At 44.0% G+C, this 21078-nt stretch overlaps 1 protein-coding gene across 2 annotated transcripts; it reads left to right on the top strand.

Moving 5' to 3' along the window:
* The first annotated feature begins 604 nt into the window (after positions 1-604).
* On the top strand, positions 605-20820 carry LOC115156284 (butyrophilin subfamily 1 member A1-like). 2 transcript variants are annotated; one of them, XM_029703743.1, is made up of 9 exons: positions 605-667; positions 8700-8792; positions 9003-9101; positions 9593-9700; positions 9861-9974; positions 11084-11224; positions 12132-12183; positions 19543-19569; positions 19667-20820. In XM_029703743.1, the coding sequence occupies exons 2-9, from the start codon at positions 8730-8732 to the stop codon at positions 20251-20253; spliced, it is 1191 nt and encodes a 396-aa protein (XP_029559603.1). In that variant the 5' UTR covers positions 605-667; positions 8700-8729; the 3' UTR covers positions 20254-20820. The 2 variants fall into 2 exon arrangements, with proteins under 2 accessions (XP_029559603.1, XP_029559607.1); XM_029703747.1 differs by lacking the exon at positions 605-667 and having other exon boundaries at positions 8631-8792.
* Positions 20821-21078: the final 258 nt, after the last annotated feature.

Here is a 21078-nt window from a genome sequence, read left to right as displayed (position 1 = left end):
ATCCAAAAGGGTCCCGAGCAGCGGATCTTTCGGATGAATAATTATTTCCCAGCACAGCTGGAAGCACAGAGCCGTCCGTCATTTAACAGTGCGTCATAGCCCCCACACACTTCCGCATGTCTAAAACTCCCGAGACACATTTTCCTTTGGGTTGTTAGAGGTAAACTTCATATCCATGTCCAAATAGGCTACACATTTTAGGGAGGTTAGACTGGAAATGTCAGTGCTGCAATTCATACATTTCAACTCTAAAACATAGTAGCTAGCCTACTCTGTTTCAGAATAGCCTGGTTCACTTTGCACACAACTGCTACATCGTTTGTGTAATTTAATCGTGGTCTCAAATTATATGACGCGCTATAAATGAGATGCAATACTCTGGCGACCTCTTTTGGAATAAAAAAAAAAGTGCATGATTTTAACGCATGAGACGTCCAACCGTTTCCTCAGGCTATTCGTCAACTTGTCGGAAACGTCCGAACTTTGATTCGGACAACGGGGTGCTCAGTGACTCAATCCAGTTGCAGTAGATGGAGCCTGGTCGCATGTATGTATAAGAGATAGTGAGGTGTATAGTAGGCTAGTTAGTCACACCTAAGGAGAAAAAAAACGTGGGTTTCTGATCAAAATAGTGGACTAGCTATTATTTTCCCCGTGGATTCCCAAGGTAAGTCTTTCTGCTGCATTCAATGTGGCTATTGATCTTAAAGGTTTTCCTAATTCCTATGCATTCTGTATACTGCGCACTCAAAGTTAAATTGTGTTTACTTGTGTTTATTCTGTGCGCTCAGGAGGAGCGGTTGTCATCTGCTGACTGTCCGATATGTTTGAGTAGCCACATTAGTGGAGATGCACCAACTTATGTAATTAATTTATTCATGTTTGGGCTCAATAAACCACCCGAAAGTGAAATCGTGTTAACTTGTGTCTCCGGGAACTCATGGGGAGGGGTTGATTCCTGCTCTGCTGTTTTACATTAGTGGAGATGCACCATTTTATGTGAAGAATGTATTCGTGTTTGGGCGCAATAAACCACCCGAAAACAGTTGTCTTGAAATGTGAAAATGTGTCATTGTATAGGCTACATAATTACAGCCTATTGCGAATCCATGTGATGTTATGCATGGAAAATAACTGTCTAACTCATTAGAGAAATTGAGTAGTGGCTACTCAAACATATCGGACAGTCAGTAGAACTCAAATCATAAGTGGTACTAACTCAGATTTCAATAAGATTTATAATTTAATGTTGTTGAGTACTGTTAACAAATATTAGGTTATTGAGTAAATATAACTATATATTTGTGTTCGGCTAATCTAAAGTTGAGTTTTTGCAAGTTATGATTCATATTATAAAGTCGATCTAACGTGTATTAAATAAGCGGTTCTTACATGATTCTAATTATGTTTTACGTCTTTGTTTAAAATAATAAAGTAGTAGTCAGACATATTTCTTCTTGATTTATTTGTGTTGTACTGATATAGAATTATGACGTTTTTTGCAGAGCCACGTGCCACTATTAAATATGAATAACTTGTTTTTTTGCCAGTTATTAATATTTAATAGTGGCACATGGCTCTGTTTTTAGAGGATTGTGGGTAAATCAACATTTTTAGACTTTATGATACTTTTACATAATGTTGTATGCATGTTTGAAGAAAGAAAAGTATATTTCTAAAATAGTATTAAGCAGTTTGTTGTGCTATGCGGTGGAATGGATCAGGATGAATGGATATAAAAACCAGCGGATAAATTGACGTACAATAAATAACGAGACAAGCCATTCCCACCATCAAGGGTATACCTCCCGTTCTTAATGACAGAGGCTAATGCAGCAGCCTGCAATGATTAAAGCGCTAGCTCCAGTTACTGCTAGAGGAATGAGCATTGTGCCCAAAAGTGCCTGCCAAGGTGGGTTAAAGTGACAAATTGTCAAATACATAAAACAATGTTGAAATGTAATAAGGGCACCAGGCGAGACCCAGATGCAGACACGGGAGGCAGAGGGTTTGAGTCTTTGATATTTATTAACAATCCAAAAGGGGTAGGCAAGAGAATGGTTGTGGACAGGCAAAAGGTCAAAAATCCTTTCAAGGGATTATTGTAAAGTGATGTCATAGTGCCCCAACAGCCAACTACACTGTCAGCTGTTTTTGTAATCTGTATTAATCAACTGTATAAACTGACTAAAGTAGATTACTGTAGAATGCACAGTAAAACACTGTTCATTTTTTTGATTTCACCTTTATTTAACCAGGTAGGGCAGTTGAGAACAAGTTCTCATTTACAACTGTGACCTGGCCAAGAGAAAGCAAAGCAGTGCGACAAAAACAACAACACAGAATTACACATAAACAAACGTACAATCAAGAAAATCTATGTACAGTGTGTGCAAATATAAAAGAGTAGGGAGGTAGGCAATAAATAGGCCCTAGAGGCGAAGATAATTACAATTTAGCATTAATACTGGAGTGATAGATGTGCAGATGATGATGTGCAAGTAGAGATACTGGGGTGCAAAAGAGCAAGAGGGTAAGTAATAATATGGGGATGAGGTAGTTGGGTGGGCTATTTACAGATTGGCTATGTACAGGTACTGTGATCAGTAAGCTGCTCAGACAGCTGATGCTTAAAGTTAGAGAGGGAGATATAAGACTCCAGCTTCAGAGATTCGTTTCCAGTCATTGGCAGCAGAGAACTGGAAGGAAAGGCAGCCGAAGTAAGTGTTGGCTTTGGGGATGACCAGTGCAATATTTTACAGCACACTTTAAGACCTTTCTGTAATTTCAACAGTAAAATACCGTAAATGTGTTTTACAGTATTAATTATGGTGCATTGTGGGAAAATGTGGTGAATGGGGAACATATTTAACATATTTTAAGGCGTTCCTTGTAAGAAGCTAAATTTGTTGCGCCCGTGACTACGAATGCATACACTTAGGTTGGAGTCATTAAAACTCGTTTTTCAACCACTCCACAAATTTCTTGTTAACAAACTATAGTTTTAGCAAGTCGGTTAGGACATCTACTTTTTGCATGACACAAGTAATTTTTCAAAACAATTGTTGACAGACAGAATATTTCACTTATAATTTACTGTATCACAATTCCAGTGGGTCAGAAGTTTACATACACTAAGTTGACTGTGCCTTTAAACAGCTTGGAAAATTCCAGAAAATTATGTAATGGCTTTAGAAGCTTCTGATAGGCTAATTGACATAATTTGAGTCAATTGGAGGTGTACCTGTGGATGTATTTCAAGGCCTACCTTCAATCTCAGTGCCTCTTTGCTTGACATCATGGGAAAATCAAAAGAAATCAGCCAAGACCTCAGAAAAAAATTGTAGACCTCCACAAGTCTAGTTCATCCTTGGGAGCAATTTCCAAATGCCTGAAGGTACCACGTTCATCTGTACAAACAATAGTACACAAGTATAAACACCATGGGACCATACAGCCGTCATACCGCTCAGGAAGGAGACGCGTTATGTGTCCTAGAGATGAGCGTACTTTGGTGCAAAAATGCAAATCAATCCCAGAACAACAGCAAAGGACCTTGTGAAGATGCTGGAGGAAACAGGTACAAAAGTATCTATATCCACAGTAAAACAAGTCCTATATCTACATAACCTGAAAGGCCGCTCAGCAAGGAAGAAGCCACTGCTCCAAAACCGCCATAAAAAAGCCAGACTATGGTTTGCAACTTCACATGGGGACATGATGGTACTTTATGGGGGAAATGTCCTCTGGTCTCATGAAACAAAAATAGAACTGTTTGGCCATAATGACCATCGTTATGTTTGGAGGAAAACGGGGGAGGCTTGCAAGCCGAAGAAAACCATCCCAACCGTGGGTGGCAGCATCATTTTGTGGGGGTGCTTTGCTGCAGGAGGGACTGGTGCACTTCACAAAATAGATGGCATCACGAGGAAAGAAAATTATGTGGATATATTGAAGCAACATCTCAAGACATCAGTCAGGACGTTGAAGCTTGGTTGAAAATGGGTCTTCCAAATGAACAATGACCCCAAGCATACTTCCAAAGTTGTGGCAAAATGGCTTAAGGACAAAAAAGTCAAGGTATTGGAGCAGCCATCACAAAGCCCTGACCTCAATCCCATAGAAAATGTGTGTATTATCCTCAAAACGAGCAAAGAATGTGTTCAGCCTGTCTGGGAAGCAAGACGTCGGTGTCTGGGATGTGGCTGGTTTTCCTTTTATAATCTGTGATTTGTCAGTAGACCCTGCCACATTCGTCTTGTGTCTGAGCCGTTGAACTGGGACTCAACTTTTTCCCTATACCGACGTTTAGCCTGCTTGATTGCTTTGCGGAGGGAATAACTACACTGTTTGTATTCTTCCATATTCCCAGTCTTTTTGCACTGGTTAAATGCGGTGGTCCGCGCTTTCAGTTTTGCGCGAATGCTCCCATCTATCCACGGTTTCTGACTGAGGTAGGTTTTAATAGTCACAGTGTTTACAACATCATTCACCGAATCGGTATATGTGTCGATATTATTTTCTGAAGCTACTCTGAACATGTCCCAGTCCGCGTGATCAAAACAATCTTGAAGCGTGGATTCCGATTTATCAGACCAGCGTTGAATAGTCCACGGATGCTTCCTGTTTGAGTTTCTGCCTATAGGAGGGGAGGAGCAAGATGGAATTGTGGTCCGATTTGCAGAATGGAGGGCAGGGGAGGGCCTTATATGTATTCTGGAAGGTAGTATAACAATGGTCAAGAGTTTTAGCAGTGCGAGTACAACAATCAATATGTTGATAGAATTTCGTGAGCCTTTTCCTCAAATTTGCGTTCTTAAAATACCCAGCTACAATAAATGTAGCCTCAGGATATGTGGTTTCCAGTTTGCATAAAGTCCAGTGAAGTTCTTTGAGGGCCGTCGTGGTATCAGCTTGAGGGGGGATGTAGACCGCTGTGGCTATTATTGACGAAAAATTATCTCTGGAGTTAGTACGGTCGGCATTTGATTGTGAGATATTCTAGGTCGGGTGAACAGAAGGACTTGAGTTCCTGTATGTTATCACAGTTACACCATAAGTTGTTAATCATAAAACATATACCTCCACCCTTCTGCTTCCCGGAGAGATGTTTGTTCCTGTCGGCGCGATGTACTGAGAACCCAACTGACTTTACAGAGTCAGACAGTATATTTAGAGAGAGCCATGTTTCCGTGAAGCAGAGTATGTTACAATCCCTGGTGTCTCACTGAAAAGCAACTGTCGCCTTGAGCTCATCAACTTTATTATCCAGAGATTGGACATTAGCGAGTAAAATACTCGGGAGCAGTGGGTGGTGTGCACGCTTCCTAAGTTGGACCAGAAGACCGCACCGAGTACCTCTCCTTCACCGGTGTTGTTTTGGGTCAGCCTCTGAAATAAGTTCAATTGATCTGGGGGGAGAAAACAAAGGATCTGCTCCAGGGAAGTCGTAATGCTGGAAGTTCTGGTGAGTTACCGCCGCTCTAATATCCAATAGTTCTTCCCGGCGGTATGTAATGACACAAAACAATTCCTGAGCTAATTATGTAAAAAATAGTACATAAACAAACAAAATACTGCAGAGTTTCCTAAGAGGTAGTCGCGATGCTGCCATCTCCGGCAGCGCCATCATGCAATCTGTGTCTGGTTTTAGCTAGTTACTGGTTAGCTTGGTCTTCAGCCAGCATGGAACAAAACGGGGGGAATGGTAGTTCAAAACTCAGACGCAGTTGTCAAGTCAACACATCCGTCAGTGCTGTGGTGAACCACATCACAACAGACATGCCAAACAGGAGATGTATACTTTTTTTATATCATTGATGTAATTTAAATGTTGTTTGAGTTGCTTTGTGTATCACCAAATTTGCTTGAGTTGATTTTACTGCAACCCTGCTCACTGCATCCATGTTGCTTGATAGAGGTGTTTCAAAGAGCTGTCAGTCAAGTCAAGCTCATGAATATAAGGTCCCCACCCACTCAGCCTGTCTTTTCAAACTTCCTGGTAGTTAGCCATGACAGAAAAAGTACTTTCAGAATGACTGTTGAGGACCTTTAAACCATTTACATTGTTGAATATTTACCCCTGTCCATTTGATCTGTTTCGTCCTGTAATCACATCCAGTTTAAAAGCCTTTATTTAGGCCTCTAGAAGTGCATGTGATATAAAACACCTACTATTAATTAACCTGCTTGCTCTAATCCTTTGTAATTACAGTAAAATACTGTAGAAATAATGTTCTTACAGTTTAATAGTCACATCAAAGTACCGTGAATATCTCAGTATTGGATTGGCACTAACCAAGGATGGTCAGAGATTTATCATAAGATATCTTGTTGTAATTACAATTATTTTGAAGACTAATGTATCCCTAACTACAATAACATTTTCAGTAACATTTTACTTGCTATGACACGTTTTTTTTATCAACCTTGGTTGAATGGACTGACTGTAAGTTGCTGAGGACAAGAGTGCCCGCTAAATTACCTAAATGTAAAAATGAAAACTTGCAAAGAACACTGGGTAATATGCCGCTGCGTGGGTCATTCCAGTAATATACTGTAAATGAGATTACACTAACATTTTTGGTACTGTAAAATGGATTACAGTAGCTGTACTGTAAAATAAATTACAGTAACTTACTGGTCAATTACTGCCAGTACATTTTACAGGAAATGTTTTAGAGTGTAGCCGTGAAAATCCATTGTTTGCCATCATTTCCAAACACCCAGCAGCATGGGCATTCTACTGTGTTCTCCTTGGAAAGTTAATGATCATATTTGGCTCTTTCCGGCTATTGCCTTCATCAGAAAAGGTTCAGCAAATCCCTCTAAGTCATCAAACTAGCTGCAGGGTGCAGGAAAAGGGGGTGCTGCTGATTCAACACGGTCGTTCTGTGGGCTGTGAAAACACTCTCAGCTGCAGCTTCACATCTCCTTGGGATATCTGCCTGACACCAAGGCCATAATTAAGATGCATCGACCCACACACACACACATCCTGAAAACATATTACTCTGCAGTTTTCGTCTCTCTCACACCCCTGCTCTCTCTCTCTCTCTCTGTATCTTTCTCTCTCTCTCTGTGTCAAGCCAGGCCAGTTTTAGGTGAGGCCGTCCTAATGAGCCCACAGAGGACCTCTACTGCAATGTAGTGATTTAGAAGTTGTGCAGTACACACACACACACACACACACACACACACACACACACACACACACACACACACACACACACACACACACACACACACACACACACACACACACACACACACACACACACACACACACACACACACACACACACACACACACACACACACACACACACACATTTACGTATTCTGCCTTCTCATTGATTTGAGCTGCCATTGGAGCCCAGTCAGCTATAATTCAGGCTCAACACTGATAGAATGAGTGCCAGCAAATAATAAAGCTGTGTATCTCTGTGACAGAGTATTGATGCTGTGTATGTCTGTGCCAGAGTATTGAATCTGTGGATCACTGTGCCAGAATATTGAAGATGTGTATCTCTGTGCCAGCGTATTGATGCTGTCGATCACTGTGCCAGAATATTGAAGCTGTGTATGTCTGTGCCAGAATATTGATGCTGTGTATGTCTGTGCCAGAGTATTGAATCTGTGGATCACTGTGCCAGAATATTGAAGCTGTGTATGTCTGTGACAGAGTATTGATGCTGTCGATCACTGTGCCAGAATATTGAAGCTGTGTATGTCTGTGCCAGAATATTGATGCTGTGTATCACTGTGCCAGAGTATTGATGCTGTGGATCACTGTGCCAGAATATTGAAGCTGTGTATCTCTGTGCCAGAGTATTGATGCTGTGGATCACTGTGCCAGAATATTGAAGCTGTGTATCTCTGTGCCAGAGTATTGATGCTGTGGATCACTGTGCCAGAATATTGAAGCTGTGTATCTCTGTGCCAGAGTATTGATGCTGTGGATCACTGTGCCAGAATATTGAAGCTGTGTATCTCTGTGCCAGCGTATTGATGCTGTCGATCACTGTGCCAGAATATTGAAGCTGTGTATGTCTGTGCCAGAATATTGATGCTGTGTATGTCTGTGCCAGAGTATTGAACCTGTGGATCACTGTGCCAGAATATTGAAGCTGTGTATGTCTGTGCCAGAGTATTGATGCTGTCGATCACTGTGCCAGAATATTGAAGCTGTGTATGTCTGTGCCAGAATATTGATGCTGTGTATCACTGTGCCAGAGTATTGATGCTGTGGATCACTGTGCCAGAATATTGAAGCTGTGTATGTCTGTGCCAGAGTATTGATGCTGTGGATCACTGTGCCAGAATATTGAAGCTGTGTATCTCTGTGCCAGAGTATTGATGCTGTGGATCACTGTGCCAGAATATTGAAGCTGTGTATCTCTGTGCCTTAGTATTGATGCTGTGGATCACTGTGCCAGAATATTGAAGCTGTGTATCTCTGTGCCAGAGTATTGATGCTGTGGATCACTGTGCCAGAATATTGAAGCTGTGTATCTCTGTGCCAGAGTATTGATGCTGTGGATCACTGTGCCAGAATATTGAAGCTGTGTATGTCTGTGCCAGAATATTGAACCTGTGTATCACTGTGCCAGAATATTGATGCTGTGGATCACTGTGCCAGAATATTGATGCTGTGTATCACTGTGCCAGAGTACTGAAGCTATGTATGTCTGTGCCAGAGGGCCTTTCTCTCCCCCCCAGCTGCCAAGATGATGAAGGAGTGCCTCCAGTTCTTCATTGAGCCGGCCCAGAAAATCAAGATCCGCCTCAAGGTAGGACCCTTGGACACCTATCAACTCTCAGACAACCCTTAATAGCACTGATGTCTGTCCTTGTCAAGATGTACTCAAGAGAAACAAAGGATTGGTTCATTTCCCATCTGTGCTTTATCTGTGTAGCAGTGCTGCATGATTGATGAATGTCATTTTCCCTTCACCCTTCCCTCTCCTTGTCTCTCTCATCCATTGCTCCCTCTGTTCTAGGAGTCTCGTAAGAAAGGGACGGATGAGAAGAAAGAACCTTTAGTGGAGAGTCAGCTGTTCATAATGGAACTGGCCAGGGATCTCAACAGACTGTGCCAGGTACACACATCCACAAAGATCCACAAATACCCCCCCCCCCCACACACACACACACACACACACACACACAACACACACACACACACACACACACACACACACACACACACACACACACACACACACACACACACACACACACACACACACACACACACACACACACACACACAAAGACACACACACACACACACACAAAGACACACACACAAAGACACACACACACACACACACAAAGACACACACACACACACACAAAGACACACACACACACACACACACACACAAAGACACACACACAAAGACACACACACACACATCCACAAAGACACACACACATCCACAAAGACACACACACATCCACAAAGACACACACACACATCCACAAAGACACACACACACACACACATCCACAAGGACACACACACACACATCCTCAAAGACACACACACAAGCAAATAACCACGCTCTCTCTACTATTATCTTCTCAGAGGTCGAAGGTCCTAGCCCACATCTGGACAAGTGAAGACAACTGGCCTCCCAGTGTGTGTAGACACTTCATAGTGGAGTGGGCTGCCGTGCTAGAGAAGAGAGGCCAGGTGAGCACTGTTGTTTGAAAGCTATTTGATAGTTTTACTTTAAAAAGCCTTTTGTCATTGTTTTCTTTGTTGATAAACTATTATTAGACCTCTATGAGACTTGTTATTGCAGTTTTTACTTCATGATCTCTTTACGGACTGTTGTCTTTTGATTGTGCAGCTGAGGAGCATGCAGACAGAGAAGAGGGACTGGAAGACAGGGGGAGAGTATGACATCGGAACCCAAAAACGGGTCATCATGGACTGGACACACCAGCTCAGAAACAGACCGGAGGTAAGGAACATGGGAGTGATTGGGTCACTAGAGTCAAGTCAAATCAAATCAAATGTATTTATAAAGCCCTTTTTGCATCAGCCAATGTCACAAAGTGCTATACATAACCCCAATCTAAAACCCCAAACAGCAAGCAATGCAGATGTAGAAGCACAGTGGCTAGGAAAAACTCCTTAGAAAGGCAGGAACCTAGGAAGAAACCTAGAAGGGAACCAGGCTCTGAGGGGTGGCCAGTCCTCTTCTGACTGTGCCGGGTGGAGTTATAATCCCACCCATTTTGCCAAAGCACAGCCCCCACACCACTAGAGGGATATCAACAGACCACCAACTTACTACCCTGAGACAAGGATGTGCATAGCCGACGAAGCTCTCCTCCACCGCACGAGTCTGAGGGGGCGGCAAAACAGGACAGGACGATCACGTCAGTGACTCAACCCACTCAAGTCGAGTATAGCGAAAAAAGCCTGGCAAGACATGACGCACCCCTCCTAGGGATGGCATGGAAGAGCACTAGTAAGCCAATGACCCAGCCCCTGTAATAAGGTCAGAGGCAGAGAATCCAAGTGTCCAAAATATTACTAAAGAGTTTACTACCCTACTATATTCATATCTCTCTCTCTCTCTCTCTCTCTCTCTCTCTCTCTCTCTCTCTCTCTCTCTCTCTCTCTCTCTCTCTCTCTCTCTCTCTCTCTCTCTCTCTCTCCTCTCTCTCTATCTCTCTCTCTCTCTCTCTCTCTCTCTCTCTCTCTCTCTCTCTCTCTCTCTCTCTCTCTCTCTCTCTCTCTCTCTCTCTCTCTCTCTCTCTCTCTCTCTCTCTCTCTCTCTCTCTCTCTCTCTCTCTCTCTCTCTCTCTCTCTCTCTCTCTCTCTCTCTCTCTCTCTCTCTCTCTCTCTCTCTCTCTCTCTCTCTCTCGCTCTCTGACTCCTCTGTGATTAAGGAGCAGCTCATCCTCATCTTTCCTTCTTCAGTCTCCTGTGTTGCATTAGTGTGCATATGATGGACTTATTATGTTGCAATATGGACCAGTAATGGAAGACTCCCTCCAACTTCCCTGTTTTCATTTCTTAATATATAAAGTAATAACCATATGGACTTCCCTCCCCCTCCAGCCCAGTATCTGGCCCGGTGAGCCTGTATTGATGATGTTGGATGATCTGGAGTTCCAGTGGAGGAGGGGGCGTCTGCCGAACCTTCTCCCAGCCATGGAGCTGGTCATGTGGGTGGTGCTGAGTGCAGACAGCCCTGACAAGGTGTGTGTGTTTCTATGACTGAACCAAAACAATAATAACACCTTTGCCTTTCTTGAACTCACACTTTTCTTTTCCGACTTGCACTGAATTTGCAGCGTGTATGCTGTTATAAAGAACACTTTCCTAAGGTTCTATAAAGAACCATAAAAAATAAAAATAGCACCAAAAAGGGTTCTGCTATGGTTACAACACTTTTTGGGTCTAAATAGAACCATTTTTTTATGGTTCTTGATATAACCTTTACAAATAATGGTTCTATAAAGAACCTTCCTTCCTCTCAAGGTTCGTTGTAGAACCATACAGGGTTTTTATTCTGGTTTAATAAACATATTATATTGTTCAATTATTATTATTATCAATTATTATTATGTTTATTAACAAGTTGAATCAGGTGTTCTAGCTCTGGAACAGCTGGGGGTCACTGAGGATAGAATTGAGAACTATTGATTTAGTCAACCATTCTCAATTAGCACAAGACCGTACATGAGTCTTTCACATGACTCTGTCATTGGCCATAGACATACATGTCATTAACTAATATAAGACAACATATTAGATAAACTGGAAGGACACGCTCACTCACGGTTGCACAAAAAGAGCTGTGCACAAACCACGCCCCAAAACATTCTAATTATCACTAAAAGACGAAAGAACCCTTTTTTGAACTGCAAATAACATTGAAGTGCTTCTTTGGGTCAGTATGGTTCCACATAGAACCATCAACTTCCCAAAGAACCCTTGAGAAACCCTCATTTTGTAGTGTGTAATTGTATGTCGCTCTGGGTAACAGCGTCTGCTAAATGACTAATTTGTTAATGTAAACTAACTGATTCATTATTCATCAATGAATCTGCATGATTAGATAGACATTACACAGGCAAACTCACTCAAGCCTCTGTGTCTACAGGAGGACGTAACCAAGCAGTGGCTGATCAGAAAACAGAGGAGTCAGAAGAGCGGTGTGTAGAGCTTTGACGTGTTGAAGTCATCAAGAAAGCGTTATGCTTCGAACACACCGACCGCCTCGTTGCGCAAAATAGTAGGCAGCATCATCTGGATATGTGTACAACAAAAGTTCAACATTCACCTTCTGCTACCATTTCTGTCAAGCCGTCTACGCATACAGTTTGACGCATACGTTAGATAAATCCAACGTGCACCACACAGAACGCACTGCAACTGTAACGCAATGCTGCAAGGCAAACGCAGCGTTTCATTGGAAATAAATGTATTTCTGGCGTACCAAAATGCAATGACGCAGTCGGTGTGATGGAAAGAAGGCCTAAATTCTATCAGATCAAGCGTTAACTGGGGATAGACGACGCCAGCATAGCAGGTGTTTTGGTGGTGCCGGAGTCCTATCAGTGAGCAGCTGCTCATGAGGTCATTGTCACGAAGCCACACCCATCCCACTCTCATTATTTTTTTATTTTTATTTCACCTTTATTTAACCAGGTAGGCTAGTTGAGAACAAGTTCTCATTTACAATTGCGACCTGGCCAAGATAAAGCAAAGCAGTTCGACACATACAACAACACAGAGTTACACATGGAGTAAAACAAACATACAGTTAATAATACAGTAGAAAAAAAGTATGTATATATACAGTGTGTGAAAATGAGGTAAGATAAGGGAGTTAAGGCAATAAATAGGCCATAGTGGCGAGGTAATTACAATATAGCAAATAAACACTGGAGTGATAGATGTGCAGAAGATGAATGGGCAAGTAGAGATACTGGGGTGCAAAGGAGCAAAATAAATAAATACAGTATGGGGATGAGGTAGTTGGATAGGCTATTTACAGGTGCAATGATCTGTGAGCTGCTCTGACAGCTGGTGCTTGAAGTTAGTGAGGGAGATAAGAGTCTCCAGCTTCAGCGATTTTTGCAGTTTGTTCCAGCCATTGGCAGCAGAGAACTGGAAGGAAAGGTGGCCAAAGGAGGAATTGGCTTTGGGGGTGACCAGTGAAATATACCTGCTGGAGCGCGTGCTGCGGGTGGGTAATGCTTTGGTGACCAGTGAGATGAGATAAGGCGGGGCTTTACCTAGCAGAGACTTGTAGATAACCTGTAGCCAGTGGGTTTGGCGACGGGTATGAAGCGAGGGCCAACCAACGAGAGCATACAGGTCGCAGTGGTGGGTAGTATATGGAGCTTTGGTGACAAAACAGATGGCACTGTGATAGACTGCATCCAATTTGTTGAGTAGAGTGTTGCAGGCTATTTTGTAAATGACATCACCGAAGTCGAGGATAGGTAGGATACTCAGTTTTACGAGGGTATGTTTGGCAGCATGAGTGAAGGATGCTTTGTAGCGAAATAGGAAGCTGATTCTAGAAGTCATTTTTGATTGGAGATGCTTAATGTGGGTCTGGAAGGAGAGTTTAGAGTCTAACCAGACACCTAGGTATTTGTAGTTGTCCACATATTCTAGGTCAGGCGGGCAGGTGTGGGCAGCGATCGGTTGAAGAGCATGCATTTAGTTTTACTTGCATTTAAGAGCAGTTGGAGGCCACGGAAGGAGAGTTGTATGGCATTGAAGCTCGTCTGGAGGTTAGTTAGCACAGTGTCCAAAGAAGGGCCAGAAGTATTCAGAATGGTTTCGTCTGCGTAGAGGTGGATCAGAGAATTACCAGCCGCAAGAGCGACATCATTGATGTATACAGAGAAGAGAGTCGGCCTGAGAATTGAACCCTGTGGCACCCCCATAGAGACTGCCAGCGGTTGGGACAACAGGCCCTCTGATTTGACACACTGAACTCAATCAGAGAAGTAGTTGGTGAACCAGGCGAGGCAGTCATTTGAGAAACCAAGGCTGTCGAGTCTGCCAATAAGAATGTGGTGATTGACAGAGTCGAAAGCCTTGGCCAGGTTGATGAATACGGCTGCACAGTATTGTCTCTTATCGATGGCAGTTATGATATCGTTTAGGACCTTGAGCATGGCTGAGGTGCACCCATGACCAGCTCGGAAGCCAGATTGCATAGCGGAGAAGGAACGGTGAGATTCCAAATGGTCGGTGATCTGTTTGTTAACTTGGCTTTCGAAGACCTTAGAAAAGCAGGGTAGGATAGATATAGGTCTGTAGCAGTTTGGGTCTAGAGTATCTCCCCCTTTGAAGAGGGGGATGACCGCGGCAGCTTTCCAATCTTTGGGGATCTCAGACGATAGGAAAGAGAGGTTGAACAGGCTAGTAATAGGGGTTGCAAAAATTTTGGCAGATAATTTTAGAAAGAGATGGTCCAGATTGTCTAGCCCGGCTGATTTGCAGGGTTCCAGATTTTGCAGCTCTTTCAGAACATCAGCTATCTGGATTTGGGTGAAGGAGAAATGGGGGAGGCTTGGGCGAGTTGCTGTGGGGGTCGCAGGGCAGTTGATCGGGGTAGGGGTAGCCAGGTGGAAAGCATGGCCAGCCGTAGAAAAATGCTTATTGAAATTCTCAATTATCGTGGATTTATCGGTGGTGACAGTGTTTCCTTGCCTCAGTGCAGTGGGCAGCTGGGAGGAGGTGCTCTTATTCTCCATGGACATTACAGTGTCCCAGAACATTTTTGAGTTTGTGCTACAGGATGCAAATTTCTGTTTGAAAAAGCTAGCCTTAGCTTTCCTAACTGCTTGTGTATATTGGTTCCTAACTTCCCTGAAAAGTTGCATATCAAGGGGGCTATTCGATGCTAATGCAGTACGCCACAGGATGTTTTTGTGCTGGTCAAGGGCAGTCAGGTCTGGAGTGAACCAATCTGTTCTACATTTTTTGAATGGGGCATGCTTATTTAAGATGGTGAGGAAGGCACTTTTAAAGAATAACCAGGCATCCTCTACTGACGGGATGAGGTCAATATCCTTCCAGGAATCCCAGGCCGGGTCGATTAGAAAGGCCTGCTCGCTGAATTGTTTTAGGGAGCGTTTGACAGTGATGAGGGGTGGTCGTTTGACCGCAGACCCATTACGGATGCAGGCAATGAGGTGATCGCTGAGATTGTGGTTGAAGACAGCAGAGGTGTATTTGGAGGGCAAGTTAGTTAGAATGATATCTATGAGGGTGCCTGTGTTGATGGATTTGGGGTTGTACCTGGTTGGTTCATTGATCATTTGTGTGAGATTGAGGGCATCAAGTTTAGGTTGTAGGATGGCCGGGGTGTTAAGCATGTCCCAGTTTAGGTCACCTAGCAGCACGAGCTCTGAAGATAGATGGGGGGAAATCAATTCACATATGGTGTCCATGGCACAGCTAGAGGCAGAGGGAGGTCTATAGCAAGCGGCAACGGTGAGAGACTTGTTTCTGGAAAGGTGGATTTTTAGATGTAGAAGCTCGAATTGTTTGGGCACAGACCTGAATAGTATGACAGAACTCTGCAGGCTATCTCTGTAGTAGATTGCCACTCCGCCCCCTTTGGCAGTTCTATCTTGTCGGAAAATGTTATAGTTGGGGATGAAAATTTCAGGGTTTTTGGTGGTCTTCCTAAGCCAGGATTCAGACACGGCTTGGACATCTGGGTTGGCAGAGTGTGCTAAGACAGTGAATAAAACAAACTTGGGGAGGAGGCTTCTAATGTTAGCATGCATGAAATCAAGGCTTTTACAGTTACAGAAGTCAACAAATGAGAGCGCTTGGGGATTGGGAGTGGAGCTGGGCACTGCTGGGCCTAGATTAACCTCTACATCACCAGAGGAGGAGTAGGATAAGGGTACGGCTAAAGGCTATAAGAAATGGTCGTCTAGTACGTTCGGAACAGAGAGTAAAAGGAGCAGGATTCTGGGCGCGATAGAATAGATTCAAGGCATAATGTACAGACAAAGGTTTGGTAGGATGTGAATACAGTGGAGGTAAACCTAGGCATAGAGTGACGATGAGAGAGATATTGTCTCTAGAAACATAATTTAAACCAGGTGATGTCACTGCATGTGTGGGAGGTGGAACTGAAGGGTTAGCTAAGGCATATTGAGCAGGGCAAGAGGCTCTACAGTGAAATAAGACAATAATCACTAACCAGAACAGCAATGGACAAGGCATATTGACATTAAGGAGAGGCATGCGTAGCCGAGTGATCATAGGGGTCCAGTGAGTAGCTAAGCTGGCTGGAGACACGGCGATTCAGACAGCTTGCGGGCCGGGGCTAGCAAGCTAGCAGAAGGGCTTTAGAGGTACGTTGCGATGGAAGAAGTCTGTTGTAGCCTCCTCGTGCAGAGCCTCCTTGTGTGGTTCCGTCGGCCGTGATGGATTAGTAGGGTTCCATGTAGTAATGGTGCCCAGTCCAATTGGCAAAATGCCAATTGGCAAAATGCCGAGTGCCTGCGCCACTCGGGAGCACGTTAGACGTTTAGAATGAGAGGTTATAGGTTATATAGAAATAATGGCCATCAAAATGAAAATCATAGAACGAGATACTGATGATTTCTATAAGCCTAATCAAGGTGTCGATTACATTCCAGTGTTCGAACTTGTAAACACGGCTGAATAGAATTTCTAAATGTGACTCCGTGCAGCCAATGGCAATGTCCACAATAGGTATAATGGGCGTATTCGATTTTGCTGAGTTGTGGTGAACCAGGCAAAGGCCCTTCACGTCTTCAGGTGAAAGCGTTGAGGGAGGAGCACCATTCTCAAATCAAACAGCCGTGCGGTCATATTGTCAACAAATTAGCATGGTGCATCGTCCAGAAACATACATCTCTTTTCCATAAAATTCATATTAAAAGGTTCTGGTGATGCTTCCTGAAGCATTAAGTTTTCCAGCCAATTGTGTCGAATATAGGTTCATTACTCGAGGCATTGCTCAATAGTGTATAATAGTGACACCTGCTGGTCAAAAGATTTTAGAGCAACCAAATGATTATAGATGACGTCCCACACCCTGTAGCGCATGCGCAGCGTAGCCTTTTTGCCTTATACCAAACCAATCAGGTCGCTGTTCAACAAAACAAATCTTTGGATGTCATTGATCACATGTTTCTGATAAAGTGATACAGGCATTGCGTGCTGCTTTGAAGTACACTGCTTAGCGATTTTGACGCATGCCTCAGAGCTCTGACATTAAATGTAACATCACTAGAATTTTCTAAGTAGTTTGCATTGGGAAGACAGATAAAGCGTTTTTATCAAAAGCAATATTTTTTGCATGGAAAAACAGACTCCTACTAATTACTACATGTTTAATTATGTCACTTTTGTTTTGAGCCAACTTCGCTGTCGGTACGCCAGGTAGGCAATCAACTTTCACCCAATGCAAATCACACCTACACGGGTGCCCAGATTAATTGAACCCCCTCATTGCTGGGAGCCACTTCTGGATTTAACAGCTCTAACGCAGTTTCAACTCCGATCGCCAAAACAACAGCTTTGTAGGTGACGGCCAGCTCAAATCTGATTGAATCTTGCCCTTACACAAGTGTTACAGCAATCAGTGACAGAGAGATGTTGGAGATCACAGGTGTGTCATTGTGTGACAATGAGAGCTGATTGTGACAATGACAGCTGATTGTGACAGAGAGCTGATTATGACAATGTGAGCTGATTGTGCCACTGTGAGCTGATTATGCCACTAAGTAAAATTAAGACAAATAATCAATCAGTGCTCAAGAGATCCCATGATATTCATAGAATTTATCATGAGAAAATCAATCGGTCAGCCTTTCATAGCCGTTAGGGTGACATCCCAGCAAACATGACCCCATTGGCCCCATGTGGATATTCGCCTGACACGGGCTAGCCAGTCCCTCCAAGATTTCGTCTGGATTTTGTATGCTTGATTTTGCTGCAGCAATTCTGACATTTCACATGACAATATGCAATGATTTTGTCCAATATGTCGCAAAATTGTGCTGAAAAGGGATTACGTTTTGTTGACGTTTGGCTTGATTGAATCATATAATGCGGTGAATGTGCGGTGATTGGTTGAAATTTCAAGCCCTCTTTTTGTACTGCGGTGATCGGTCAGTTTTATATGATAATATTATTATGCGGAAATAGTGTGGTGATTGGTCAAATTTGTAAGCCCTCGCCTCGCTTAATATGCAGGGAATTGTTGATTTTGCAAAACTGTTTGCTGTTGCAGAATCACGGAATCCTGGAGCGACGGGCTAGCTCACACTAAGCCCACACCAGCCCAACACAGGCTAGCCCACACCAGCCCAACACAGGCTAGCCCACACCAGCCCAACACAGGCTAGCCCACACCAACCCAACACAGGTTAGCCCTCACCAGCCCAACACAGGCTAGCTCTCACCAGCCCAACACAGGCTAGCCCTCACCAGCCCAACACAGGCTAGCCCTCACCAGCCCAACACAGGCTAGCCCTCACCAACCCAACACAGGCTAGCCCACACCAGCCCAACACAGGCTAGCCCTCACCAGCCCAACACAGGCTAGCCCACACCAGCCCAACACAGGCTAGCCCACACCAGCCCAACACAGGCTAGCCCACACCAGCCCAACACAGGCTAGCCCACACCAGCCCAACACAGGCTAGCCCACACCAGCCCAACACAGGCTAGCCCACACCAGCCCAACACAGGCTAGCCCAAGTCCTACTACCTCACAATGTAGAGGCAGGGACTTATTAGAATATTTGGGGCATTGTTTGCACACAGGTCTTTCTGTGCAACCGTTACTGAGAAGATCGTTGCAGTTTAAGTGTTCTGTTGTGTGATGCCCAAATAGTGTTTGATCTTGTACCGTGCCAATGATGAAGTTTTCAAAAATACTTAAATAAGTGTGACGTGTGTGAAACTAAACAGTTTGTCTTGTAAGAAATATATGTATGGTAGTAAAAACCTGGTTGTCATTCTGATACAATCTGACACATTCACCAAATACCTTTAATGCTTGAAAATGTTAAAATGTATGCATTGAATTGTAATAAATAAATAATACATCAATTCATATTAAATAATAGATAAAACCATATAAATTGGCATAGGGTGGGCAGCCCAAATGGGGCCATTATTTTTGCCCACGTCGGGTTGACATCATGCTAATGCGGGGCATGTTTGCTGGGAAAATATTATTTCAGACAAAGTGAGGGCTGCCCTCACAAGATATGGGCTTTCCACGCTGGGCCAATGCGTTGGGACCAATGTGGAGCCAAGGCCCATCGGCTTAATGTCCGCAGCCATTGGGCCCACATCGTGCCAATGTGGGCATGTTTTCCGGGATGGTTGATGATTCACTTGAAGTGCTGCCAATTGGTATTGATAAGAAAAATGAAAGGAGCGGAATGGAACAAACATGCCTGAGTACTTGGAGGTTAAGTAACAGAAAATGGGTTAAGATTGAACTTTTGAAAGTATTTTAACCCCAGTTTTGTTGACACTTTCAGATGCAGCCCGCTACATTCCCCACAATGGTATGTGAAACTCCTAATGGATTTGTTATTGAGGAGTAAAGGCAACTGTAAATACAGTCATCCCTTTTCTTACTCTAACAACAACCTTTTATCTCAGTATGGAACTGGATCTGTGATGCTGCAGAGGAAGTGACCCTTGACCCCAAGACAGCCAACCCTGACCTCTTCCTCTCTGATGATGACAAGCGCATGCGCTGTGGCCTGGAGCGGCGAGACATCCCTAACTGCAGTCGCCGCTTCGACGGCTGGTGGTTTTGCGCTCTGGGAAACGAGGGCTACATCTCCGGGCGCCATTACTGGGAAGTCGAAGTGGGCGACCGGGACTGGCGGCTGGGCGTGGCTAAAGGCTCCGCCCAGAGGAAGGGTTACAGTCCCCTCAACACACAGACGGGCTACCTCACCCTGAGGCTGGAGAGGGGCTCAGACCTCAAGGCGCTGACGGTGCCCTCCACGCCGCTGGCCCAGATGCTGGTCCCCAGGAAGGTAGGGGTCTACCTGGACTATGAGCAGGGCCAGCTCTCCTTCTATGATGTGGAGAAGAGGTCCCACATCTACACGTACAACGAGACCTTCACAGAGAGACTGTTCCCCGTGTTTGGGACTGTAGAGGTGGTGAGGGATCTGGTGATCAGGCCGGCACAGACCAGGGAACCATGCCTCTGCCCTGGACCCTGTCTCTGGTGATAACATATTACAGCGCTCTTCAAACCTGGTCCTTGAGAGCTAGCCTGGAATCCACACTGAATATTGTAAGTGTAGCGATATTCAGTGTAAATTCCAGGCTAGTGGAGGGCAGGCTTTTGTTCTGGTCCAGCACTATCACACCTGATTCGATGGTGTGATGATTAGTTGATTAGTTCATTCAGGTGTGTTAAAACAAGGCTGGAACAAATGCATGCACTCCTTAGGACCTGGGCTGAAGAACAATTATTACCTCCTCCCTGTTACACTTTTTATTACATTGCCTTCATGCCACACTACTTCAAGGTACAAAGGAACTGTAAAAGAACGTGCTGCCCAAATTACCCAAAGATCTGACGTAGTTGATATTTAGTTCAGCAAGAGCTTGCACACAGAAGACAGAGACAGAGACAGAGACAGACAGACAGACAGACAGACAGACAGACAGACAGACAGACAGACAGACAGACAGACAGCTGGGGTTTACAGTCTATACTGTATAAAGGGAGGGTAGAGAGAGTAGCATGCAGTACTTCATTCTTCCTCTGATTCTCTGCCTCTGATTCTCTGCCTCTCTTCCTCTCTTCGTCTCTGATTCTCTTCCTCTCTGATTCTCTAATTCTCTGATTCTCTGCCTCTCTTCCTCTCTTCGTCTCTGATTCTCTTCCTCTCTGATTCTCTAATTCTCTGATTCTCTTCCTCTCTGATTCTCTAATTCTCTGATTCTCTTCCTCTCTGATTCTCTAATTCTCTGATTCTCTGCCTCTCTTCCTCTCTTCCTCTCTGATTCTCTTCCTCTCTGATTCTCTAATTCTCTGATTCTCTTCC

This window comes from Salmo trutta, chromosome 2 (genome assembly GCF_901001165.1).
Source record: "Salmo trutta chromosome 2, fSalTru1.1, whole genome shotgun sequence".
NCBI classification, from domain to species: domain Eukaryota; kingdom Metazoa; phylum Chordata; class Actinopteri; order Salmoniformes; family Salmonidae; genus Salmo; species Salmo trutta.
This window is presented reverse-complemented; position numbering and strand designations above follow the sequence as displayed.